Source organism: Furipterus horrens, unplaced genomic scaffold, assembly GCF_987537825.1.
Source record: "Furipterus horrens unplaced genomic scaffold, mFurHor1.1.pri manual_scaffold_2, whole genome shotgun sequence".
Classification (NCBI taxonomy): Eukaryota; Metazoa; Chordata; class Mammalia; order Chiroptera; family Furipteridae; genus Furipterus; species Furipterus horrens.
Genome location: NW_028327172.1, coordinates 185,709,970 through 185,722,644, shown reverse-complemented (window position 1 = coordinate 185,722,644; position 12,675 = coordinate 185,709,970). Strand labels below are relative to the sequence as shown.

General features: G+C 30.9%; 1 protein-coding gene across 2 annotated transcripts in view; it reads right to left on the bottom strand.

Annotated features, from left to right (window-relative positions):
* Positions 1-4,059: 4,059 nt before the first annotated feature.
* Positions 4,060-12,675, bottom strand: part of CHIC2 (cysteine rich hydrophobic domain 2) — a 43,874-nt gene continuing 35,258 nt past the window's right edge. For both annotated transcript variants that reach the window (XM_090268166.1, XM_090268165.1), the window contains exons 4-6: positions 8,764-8,820; positions 8,538-8,597; positions 4,060-5,483 (exon numbers count right to left, since the gene is read on the bottom strand). In XM_090268166.1, the coding sequence (XP_090124292.1) occupies positions 5,433-5,483; positions 8,538-8,597; positions 8,764-8,820 (168 nt within the window). In that variant the 3' untranslated portion in view covers positions 4,060-5,432. The remainder of the gene's footprint in view (positions 5,484-8,537; positions 8,598-8,763; positions 8,821-12,675) is intronic.

The following is a 12,675-nucleotide window of genomic DNA, read 5'->3' as shown; positions in this document are numbered from 1 at the left end:
AAAAATAGTAATACACATCTTTAAATTTCAAGTGCATATTTTACCAAAGTTAGTTTCATTTTTTAAATGTTACTAGACTTAGCTGAATGTAACTAGAATTACCTGAAGGTATAACAGAGACCCTGGTCTTGGGTCCACAAAATTGTTTACCAATCAAAAGTTCCTGATGAATTATACTTGAAAACTATTTCATGCTCACTAGAGACATAGGAATAAATTCCTATAATCATTTATTTAGTGTTTTTAAATTATTTATCACACAAATTATAAAAATAGAATATTTTATTCAAGGTAGCCTCCCGCTATCTTCACAAAAGACATGATAGCAGAGGAGAACTCTATCTAGAATATTTTTCTTTAAAAAAAAAGAAAAAAAATTTCCTTTGTAATACATAAAGAATGTAATGAAAGAAAGCATAAAGCTGTGTCCAATTCCTGTCCACTGTATAACTTTCCGACTTGTAAACCAAAGAACAGGCAGGATGACAATGCAGGTGTTTCTCTCAGCCAGTAGATTTTAGCATACTGCTTTCCAATCATGTCTATCTTGCTTCCACTGCCAGTTTCACAATACTAAACTATTCTGAGAGGGCAAAGTGTCACTGGCTCCTATAAAAGTAAAAATAAATGGAGATTTTAACAGGGTTTAACAGGGTTTTGATATTTCAGTTAAAACAAACTCCTGTTTATGAAGACTTCACAGTAATGCAATGGGACTGCTGTAACTACCTAAAATTAAATAAGCTGCTACTAAAAGAGAAAGGAGGTGGCTTTTTATTTAGTACAAAAGTTTGAGGGAATAAATTATTTACAGTTTCCTTCAAGAACATTTTAAGTCTAATGGAAAACAAAATTGAGAACCAGTAAGATAGATAATAAGGAGAGAAAAATATGCAGTTTGAAGGTACATTATGGTCCGATAAAGGAGTAGTCAAAACAATGGCCTGTTACTTATGTTCTCCTGAAAGCTGGTTAACACTGTTTCTTAAAAAAGAAAAAAAAATACAAACAAAAATAAGGAATAGATAGCTTATCTGCCAAAATTAAGAATGCCTGGTGTGAGTAGTTAATTGAAATATTTCTGAGATAAGGAGCTAGGAATGTAATATGTTTTTCATAAAAAGAAAAAAGAAACCAACTCTCAAATTCAGAAAAAGCACCATGTTTATGAAGTAGAGAAATTTTTTTTAAAGGCATGATTTTGCTTAAGTATCTGAGATGAAACTATACTTTAAAAGGTATTACTAGAAAAAAACTTTTCTCCAGTGTTATATTTGATGTCTACCTGACTTTTAATCATGCAAAGCATTACTACAGGTACATATAGGGATCACTCATTCTAATGCTTTAATTTTAAATGCAAAATCTGAAAGTAACTAACGTTTTTGCTGACTCTGTAAATAAGTCAAAAAAGCTACTCAATCCTTAGTAGTAAATCTCTAACTACTTACTTTTATTTAGGATGTAATAAATAACAGCAAAATAAGTGATTAAAAAATATGAGGTAGTCATAGTATCTTCCTTTTGTGGAAATGAAAACAAAAGCAAAGAGGCCAAGTAACTCGATGATCTTGCAGAACACAGAAATGAATTAAAAATCAGGATTAGCATTCTGAATTTCTGTTTTCAGAACTGTCTATTAAGGATATAAACAACCTCTGCTGTTTCAGTTTACCATGGGAGGAAGAGGATATTGCTCCCTATTGTGGAAACAAGTACACTGAAATATGACTAACAATGAGTTACTTATCTTTTTAAAGGGTACAAACGATTATGGAATAATTAATAGTTTGGTTTAGGAGTGGCCTTCAGTCTATTCTTTCCACCCTAATACTAGATATAAATCAGCTTTCTTCAAAAATGGTGGTTTGAAAAACCCCATTAGCAATGATCCAATTATTCCCTCCCTGGAAGGTCTGTACAGATAGGACCTGTTGAAAAAGAAAATGCCTATTACACCACTGCACCGAACTGGGAAATTAGGTTAAGTAACTCCATTTTAAAAATGTTAAGTACCATCTTAGCAGAATTGAAAGTGTCAGCTCTTCATCACTTAATGCAACTTACTCATTTTAACTGGCCTTTTAAACACCTAGCCATGAATACAAAAGAATTAACATTCTTACTTAGAGCTTTGAGGAAGGAAGATAGAAAGGCAGTTCCGAACTAGTCCCTGAGTGAAGACTGCAGACATCAAGAGGGCAGCAAAAGGACCCACAGTGCTTCAGTAGGATAGGAGGGAAGAGGGTCCAGGACTAGGTGTGGAATTCAGCTAAAGACAGTTTTAAACACATTGGACTTTTGATTTAGTACAACTGGCCAACAGCTGAGCCAAAACAAATATTTATAGTGAAAATCAGGAATGCAGCTAAATGTTATAATTGTGAAGCAATTTGAAACAGTCTATACATAATATAAAACTAGTATAGTGAACCCATGCAACTGTGGGTCCAGCTGTACATGTTACTATTTAATATCTTTTATAAGCAAAAATTGATATGAAATGTTGTCAAAGTTTTATACAGTTGGCCTGTGTCTATTGACATAAAGAAGCAATCAGAAGGTCTGTATAATTAACACTGAAAACACAACCATAGAGAAAGTTGTGGTTTTTCTTGATTTAAAATTATTCAATTACAAAACTAGTTTTTATAGTAAGAAAATAAAATCATTGTTTACTATTATTCCAGGTTTAAACACCTCTTGATTTTAGGTCTAAATTAATGTTTATTTTAAATGAATAACACCTAGTCATTAAAGAATGTTAATAAAGCATCTAATGGCCGTTTTATAAAGGTAAGGTGACCCTCTTTGAGGGTGAGGCAATATCTACCTTAGAAGCTAATATGTCACTTAAGTTTTAGTATACTCATTAGGTTTTGGATACACAAAAATCATGTATGAATATAGAACAGGGTTTTCAAAGTACATTATTTGATTTAAAAAAAAAAAGTTTCTACACAGGAATGGCAGACTGATTGTAAAATGCCAGTAATGTATAAACAAACATCCTAAGTTATTCATTTAGCCTATATAAAATCTACATATTAAATTTTCTGCCAATAATACCTTTCCTTGGCCAGTTGTAAAAGTACCCATTGTTCACATTTCACAAACTTTTAAGTCAGAAAACAGGAATAGGAGAACAATCATTGTTTTAAATATTTCTAATTTCTAGTAACATGGGTACTTACATTCATGATTCAAGAACGGCTAAGTGAGAGGGGTTATACTGCGGGCTACTAATGAAAACCAAAGCACAGAAATCTAACTGCTCAATGCATAACTGGCTTATGATTAATGCCACATATTAAGCATTCATGGTTCTTTTCTATATATACATTATAAATATAAGAGTGCACATTTCTAAGGAATCTTTAAGCTATTGACACACCTCTCAATAACATTAGAAAAGCTTTTAAAAATCCTACACTTAATACTATCAGCTATGAAATTATCTTACTGTTAAAATATTCTTAAGGACATAATTAAAAATTATAATTTACAGAAGACTAAAAACAGGAAAAAAAGGGTATCTTTAAAAAGAATAGTTCTTCTTATAAAGCCAATCAATATGATGCTCTACAAATTTATAAAATTTTAGATATGAAACATTGTGTTGTGTAATCTACACAGTAAGTTTTCTGCTCTTTCTGAATACTGAGGTAGAGTTAGCATTCTCCACACAACAGTTTTCCACGCTGGAACCAGAGGACTACTAGAGTTTTGGAACAGCATTACCTTTTTATTGCACTACTTTAAGGTGGCCAGCCTCAATCTAGAAGTGTCTGGATTCTTTGTACTGTGAGCTCTTCAGAGAAAGAATGTTTTATAAATTCAAGCTACCTTTAGGGGGCAATGAAAACAAATAACTCTCATACAAAAAGAAAAAGAAAAAAAAAAGAAATCCCAGTTTTAAAGATAGTTCCTAATGTCCGATATAGGATATAGAATATAAAATATTGGCATTCAACTATTCAAATTTATATAGAATTACAATACTTTGGAGAAGTACAAAGAGACACTTTTTAAAAATACAGGTATATAAATTAATGAAACTGGTATTTAAAAAATTTAATACAAGGGAAAAGGTATTGTATATAGTGGTACCAAGTCTTAATACAAATTATTAAGCATAGTTTATATATAAATTTCAAAAGTTCTTCACATTATTGCTCGATACCACAGCTGTATGGAACAAGTTCTTGACACATTAAAATTTGTATAATTTCAGGTTTATAAAAACAAAAATTTACACATAGGCCATTCGGGAAGTTTTAAAATGCATGGACATATGTATAACCAAAAGGAGAAAGAAAATGTGTATGTTTGTATATATTTGAAATAAACAAGCTGATCTGATTCAATCTTAAATGTCATAGTCTCAATCATAAAAGTACATATAACTGGACCATAAGCAAACTAACAGATAAAAACAGTACTAAATATGTCTGCCATTTCTTAGTAATAATCTGTCCTAAATATAAATGGGGTACTAAACACCAGCTTACTTTTAATTCTAGAATTTTTGCTTTCCTTCAAAAACTTTTTAGAAAAGTTTTCTACAACTGTGTTAGACTGGGACAAATACTTTCCTTAGACATTTTTTTAAAGGAGTATTTCCATACTTTTGTATATGAGAATTGATAAACAATAAAAAATAACCCAAATAAGGCCATTATCATCATCTTGATAAAAAATATATAGATTGTAATGTTACTAATATTTTATGATCCTGAGCTCTAGTAACCATTAAATGCATGCATACCATTCACAGATTTGTCTATTCTAATAAAAATAATTTAATCCTGCCTTGCTACCTTTGAAGACAGAAATCCTTTCAAAACTTTTTTATAGATCTTCGTAACATTACAGATATTTCTGCTGTAAACAAAGCATTAGAAATTTATAAAAAGGATATGTTAAATTCCAAAAAGCTATTCAAAGAAAACTTACTAATTTAAAATGATAACTGTTAAGTTTAAAAAGGAAGAAAAATAATACAAAGAGTGTGCTTGCTAGAATTGATAGAGTCTTACAAAGGTGTTTTTCTATATTGAGGAATCAATAAATAAATAACTGTGTGTACATTGGTGATAAAATAAAAGGCTGGCCACTTTTTATGCTAAGTTCAAATGTATTTTTTTGATAATACAAAAAAGTAATCCTTGAAAATCAGAATACATAACAGAAAAGAGCACAATAACTTAAGTATTAAACATCTGTATGAAATAACTGTTGCAAAGTTTGACAAAAATGCACACTTAGAACATGCGGTTATTTAAAAACAAAAACAAAAACAAAAACAGAAAGAAAAAAAAAACACCACACAATTCTGTAGAACCAATGTTATGTCACCACCAGAAGAGCACCAAGCAAGGCACCATTGGAAAGACAACATACTTGGAAAGTCTCTATAAATAAAGTAAATGCTAATCTGGTCGAAAAATCGGCGTCTTTGGTAAAAATTCTATGAGGATGACCTGTAGAAGGAAAGAGAAAAAAAAAAGTTTTAAAAAGATTTAAATAGATTTTTATCTTAACAAAACTTCAGTTATATTCCATCACTTGAAACAACTTTGACAGTGCCTCTGACACACAGGGGAATACATGCATGAATAAATGAGAACACAGAACTAGTATTTATTAAGAAATAACTACAAGTGTTTCATACTATACAGATTTATTTAATACCAACAACTTTTCAATGAGGCAAGTATTATCATCCTCTTCTTACACATGAGGAAATTGATGATCTGAGAAGGGTAACACATGGATTGTGGAGTCACTATTTGAACAAAGGTCTGTCTTAACTGCAAAGCCTTGTTTTTTCTATTGTACTATGTGGCTGCAGCTAACCCAATATTTATTTCTTTAGCTTTCCAGCCATTTATCTAACCCAATTCTATGGGTCTATAGGTTCTAGAATTGCTCTCATTTTAACTGATTCTTTATCTCTTAATTTTTTTAAAGTTCTTTTCTTCTTAAGTTAGCAAACTTAAAGTTAAAATTTGTTCCAAAGGACCTTTTTAAAAAACCTAAAGGAAAATCAACAACACAGAAAGATACAAGTTGGCCAGAGATAATTTTTATTCCAAACTGAAACTGTGTTAATTTTCAATCAATCCTTTCCCTTGTTCCAACTCTGTATAGAATAGGTGCTAAACAAACAAAAAAAATATTTGTATTAAACATTTCCAAGTTTGGTGAACTTATTTTTTTTTCTAGAAACTATATCTAAAACTTGATGATTAAATGTTTAAACAACTTATGAGTCAACATTCAATAAATACTCCTATATTTCAAACATGCCCTCAATCAAACAGTCTATACAGTTCCAGCTCTTGAGTGTAGGCATTACATTTTACAGTGTATACTACATAATGAAAAATAAAGGCTATTTTGGCTATATTTGCATTATTATTTCTTAAAGAATATACCCTATGAACTCTATTCCTCTAGAAGAAATGCATAGAAATTGGCCACTTGTCTCATTCCTTCTAAATCATACTATTCTACCATATATGAATAAAAGAAAAGTTGATGTCAAGTTGGTTTTTTTCTAGATTGTCTCCAATATTCACAATATAATCAAAGAGAATTATTTTCCTTTAACTAAAAAATGAATATCTATAAGTTAAAAAGAAGTTTTGTTCAAAGAGAAATACATGGTAAAAATGACTTAATTAATTAGGAAGAATACTCTTCTCACTAGGTTATTTGCTAACTTAACTTTTTAAAATTATTTGTTAAGAAGTTTTTTAAATTGTTATTCCTCCATTTAACTATCACAAATATACATACTGAGAAAAAAATTTTAAATACTACTCAATTAATTGATTAAAAAATTTTTACTACTCTTCTGAATATCTTCTATGATAGTATAAAAAATATAATGGTTTTAATAGTGGAGTTTAATTATCTAAAAAATTCATAATAAATTAAAGGAAACCATTTTACAAACAAAGCACAGAGCTCATGATATTTTGGAAGTTTACTAAATTATTTTAAGTTTAAAAAATATTTCACATGAATATAATGAATATATGGTATGAATGAATGACATTCATGGAAAAGGTGAATGACATTCATATAGCGTCATCTGAAAATAATAGCATTGGGAATAACTTTTATGTTTTCCTTTCAACTGTAAATTTAGAAATGTCCAAAAATAAATAAAGTCTCAGTGTTTTAAGCTTAGTGTTTTGGTTTATAAATAAAACAAATATTTTTTTCAAAAATGTGTTAAATCTCCTACATATCCATCCCTCTCACCAAAATATAATACCTAAACTTCCTTATCATCTATGATAAAAACATAAGACTAGCATTTTCATAGTTCAATCTCAAAACAAGTTATTTGAATGTGCTTTTTTATTAGTATTATAAAGTATCAAGTGTCTTTCTCATCTTCATAAACACGTTTGTTATAAAGGATAATGATATACTTGACATGATTTGGTTCACTGAATATAGACCTACTCTATGAAAAAAGAGACATTTTTAATATGTCTTTTAGGTTCAAGGTTAGAAATGGGATTTGACTGTATGATAATGAAAAAAAAAAGAATAAATACTACAAGGCAGCATGATTTTATGACAATTTCCAACCATTTAATTAAGCACTGTTTTAATCAATCTTTTACACACACACACACACACACACACACACACAATCTATGACGGTTAAATTGTTTCAAAGAATAGAATTTGTCAGAAATGATGTACCAGGTACTTCACAAAGGCTATGACTTTAAGTTCAATTCATTCTTCCTTAGATCTTTTTCATTTAACATAATAATCTTTCTATATTTAAAATAAAATATCCAAGCCCAAGACAAAATAAATAAAAACTCATAATTTTCTTTAGTATTCTGAATTTCTCAAAAGGAGAAAAATTGTTCGTATAAATTAAGGAGTAAGTAAATTAGATATACTAAATAAGTTCTAAAATTCACTGTATATATGTGACAACTTAAATATCTTTTAAAGAATAAATACGGGATAGGCAAAATCTCATCTACTTACTTTAAGGGTAATTTTCATAAAATAATATTCTAATAACACTTTAAAAGATTATTTAAAGGCCACTGAGGTATGGGTAGTTAAAATTTATAAAGGCTAAAGGTTTCTTAAGCTCCAATGGCTTGGCTGAAAGGTTTTCTTCCACACTTGGAAACTTGATTAGCATTATATAAAAAAGCCATATCTGACTTGCTGCGTAACCAAAGTTGTGGTTATTCTTTATACAGCATCTAAAATTTCACACTCCATCAACACATGTTCAGGCTATTTTATCTTGGCAATTAATTTATTATTTTTCAGAACACAGTGAAGCCTTGTTTTCAAGTCATTCATAACTTTATAAATCAGTCTTGCACATGAAACCATGCATCTGTGAACCGTAGAAAATCTTTGCACTCAGGAGATTAAGCTCCTGACACCTTTGCTGATTAATAATCATGGAAAGAATAAGATCAGAAGCAAAATAAATGATCATTTAATAGAGAAACTCACAAAACAGCCCTTTAACTTACATATTCCATCATGTTATTCGTTTCACATTTCCTTTTGCTCAGTCTCCAGTGCAAGCACAGCTAGACAAGAAGGAGAGTAAAAGAAGAAAAATGAGCTCTATTTTATTGCAGCACACAGACTAACCCATTTGTCCACCTTTCATATTTTTAGTTCAACAAAAGCATCTGTTTCCATACTGTGCAATTCAGACCCCAACAGTACGAAGCTGCTCCCTGTGGTACTCACCTTGTGGTATAACCTATTGTTTTCCCATTCTAATAACTTCTCAATCGATCTTCGTGTCTGGAAGACAAATGAGAAAAAACTTTACTCTTGACTGGTTTTAGAAAAACTGTTTTGCAGCTGCTTTTTGCGTGAAAAGGAGAGAGGTAAAAGACAGTGACTGAATATAAGGTGGCCTATACACTATCAACAGTCTAGCACTAAATAGTCTCCTGAATACAAATAGTACTCTAGTTTAATAAAGATATGGTTTTGTTTTTTTTAGCACTGTATCCTTTTCTCAATGTTTCAAACTTAATAGCCTCTGATTTAAAACTATCAAAGTCTAAAAAGCCGTTATGTACCAAATGATACAAATTTAAATCCCCATTTATTTCAAAAATATCTTTGCAATACTTAAATAACATGTAAGTATTGAAACAGGTCAAAATTGTATTTAAATCAATAAGAATAACAATAAAATCAACTCTTAATTCAACACTGTTAAAGGAATGAACTGAGAAATTTATGTTTAAGAACACTTGATTTCTGCAATATATGCTACGCAGCAAGCATGAAATGTTTCTTGCTTGGGAGTATGAATAAAGTAGAGGATAATTCATGATGCCAGGTGTTAGGATGATACTGATACAGCTGCAGGTGCAAAAGACAGTGCTGCCACGAGAATCAAATGCAACTTGGTGCAGCTGCAGCTTCCTCACAAGGGAAGGAAAAAGGCATCCAGCACTATTAATGTGGCACAGCTAAGTAAGTACTAACAATCAAATGTGAAAAACTGCATATCAAACAAGGATGAGCTAGGTGAGAAACTGTTAGGATCAAACTGCTTTTAAAATGTTTAATATTACATAATAAAATAGTATCTTCTATTATCTAGTTACCATATTACCTTCCAGCATGTTGAATGTACTAAAGACACACCACAATCTCATAGGTGCCAACTATAATTCTTAACTACCAGTGAACTACCCTTACTGCCTTACACTTTCCAAGCTTATGTCATAAAAACCAGAAAACCAAACAGCTCTCTAGATAATAATACGCAGATGACTAATTTAATACATTATTTTTTTGAACAGGTTTTTGGGCAAGAATTTTAAAGGAAAAAAAGTGCCCTTGTTAACAATGATCAGCAGACCTCACTTGTTTCTTTGTAAAGATAGCCTTTTAGAGGCAGTTCTCCTTTTAAATGAAAATAGGGCAGCAGTTATGGTCACACTTTTTGTTAATTTAGTTGCCAGTCAGCTCCAAATCAAAAGAAAATAAGGCTGCAGAGTGTAATTAACATTCAGTTCAGTCGTTTTGTCCCTTGTCTAGCCCCCAAGCTTTGTTAAAATTGCCATCTGAATGCTGAAGGCTGTAGGGAAATCGATTTGATTCTAATCGCACCATGAAAAGAACATGATCTAACTGCTTTCAGCCCTCCGTAAATCTGTACTAGGTCTTTAGCACAATGCAACTTCCAATTTAAAAAGCACTGAATGTCTCGTCAATGACTTTGTGAAGAAAAAAGAACAAGGAGCAGACATAAAAATTCCAATAGTTGTTTAAGCATTAAAGTTCATTTGCATCACAGCAAACCTGAAAAGGGCTGACCTCTCAAACCGCCTCTCAGGTCTATGAAGTTGTAGCCTTGACAAGCTCACATTGACAGAGCTCATTGACTCTGAAAGGCTACTCTATCAATGGTGAAAAATGGCAATAGGTTCTACTCTGAGCAGGCATCTGCCTGCCCACCCGCTGCTAAACCAATGGCAAAACCGATTCAAACTCTGAATCTACCTTGTAATCTTCCTTTCTAGGACCTTTTAATAATAGATTAAGATTACTACACAATTTGAGGTTTTGCTTTTACTGATGGTTTAAGAGTTGAGGGGACTGGCGGTGAAAGAACTAGGGTGGAAAGAACAAGTTTTCCCAGTCTTGCTTTAGATTAAAGTATAAAAATTAAAAGCTTTATATTAAATTCTATAAAATTTCATTACTCAAAGAAAAAGGTGTTGTTACCACCATCATCAATTCATACAAATTTAAACCCATGCTATATTATAATAAGAGTGAATCTCATTACAGATGGATCTCATGGTGCATATGATACACACACACACACACACAATTTTAAAAACTTTAAAATATTTAAGTAACTTAAATCAACTACCAATATTTTAATAAAAGGTAATTATAAACTTTAAATTATGAACCTTAAATTCCAAAATATTTATGTAAGAATTCTGAATTTACTCTTTGCCACTAATTAGCAATTAATGATAAGGTTTGGTATAATAATTGTATCTTAGAATACTTAAGGATTCAAAACCAAATAAACCCTGGTATGCCATATTCTGATTAAGCATCTAATTATAAAATATTTCTACTTACTGACAGTCTGAAGTAAAAGCTGTGAATCAGCACCATCTAATCTTGCTATAAAACCTCTTCCCTGCTTGACAGGTGAAAAAAAATACACTTGCACGTGCAGCTTAATTAATCATTACACTTGACATTTCAATGATTTACAGTGAGGAGCAGGTGAGAACATACAAAACCAGAAAGAAATCCTTGATCTGAGTGGAACATTTCTAGCACACTAAGGTGACATGTATATAGATTCTAGCAGTCATTAAGAAAGGAGAGAGAGAGAGAGAGAAAGAAAGAAAGAAACTGCCACAAATTATTTGTTAGTACCAACAAAAGCTCAAATTAAATGAAAAAAGAAAAAAAAAAAGCTTTAACTACTAAGAGCGTTTAATATTCTGGAATTACTTTTAGTTAACAAAATCAAAATATATTTTCAAGATTAAATTCAATACCAATTTGGCAGACTGAAAAAGATATGACACTTCAGCATTTATAAAAGCCATTTAAAAGCCTGGGGACATGAAATAAAAGCACCTTATAATTGCAGTATTCAAGAAATTAAGGTTAAGAGTTTGTGTCCACAGGGTTGTCAGATAACTCTTTCTAATTATTCAACGCTGCCCAAACTCTATAATTACTACTGGGTAAGCAAACCTAAGCATATAAAAATCTGTCCTTGATTTTTAAAAGTTTATATCGACCACTGAATTCAGCATAAATTAGAGCAAACTAATATTCATGAGAAAAAATATGTATTGAGTCTGTCAACATGACATACAAAAAAATCATCTTGCAGTATTCTAGGCCAGTGTATTTCTAAAAATAAAGTCATTTTAATTTTTTTTTAAAGAATTTGGTGCTTGTGAAAAGCACCAGATTGATAGTCATGGGAACTAAAAATCTATTTAACTGAAAGAACAGAGGAAAGGGCAGTGCAAGCTTTAGTGCAAGCTTCCCTACAGTGGGCCTTAATCCTTTTCAGTGCTCACACTCTAGGGGTGAGAGGACAGGTTAGTGGTTATTAACCAATTCTCACTCCTTCTGCATAAGATAATCAACAAGAAATCTAATTTTATCATGAATTATTATCCTTAATTAAAAGGACAAAGACCACCAACTCACACCATGTAAGGAAAACAAGTTTTTTCATGAGAATGTATCATATCACTAACCTGGTCTGAAACAATATGGCCCCCACCAATCTCCCTCATCTCAGAACTCACTTTAATTTTCTTCACATATTTCTTCAACACATTGCTAATTATATTTGTCACCCTGGTGAACTAGTTCTAATATAGCCATTAACCAATGTTAAAGTAAACAGTTAATAGAGATTCAAAACATCATTTCAATTACTAAACAGATTAAACTTGAATAACAAGTAGTAGCAGAAGTATAGTAATTTTGGCTTCAATTTCTATTGCTTCTGGTTCTTTTTAAGTTTTTGGTAGAATTGTGGAAAATAATTCAAAATGTGAAGACTGCAAGAGAAGTAAATGGCCTAGATAATTCACAAAGTAGCTAATTAAATAATAATCAATAATTAATATTAGGTAT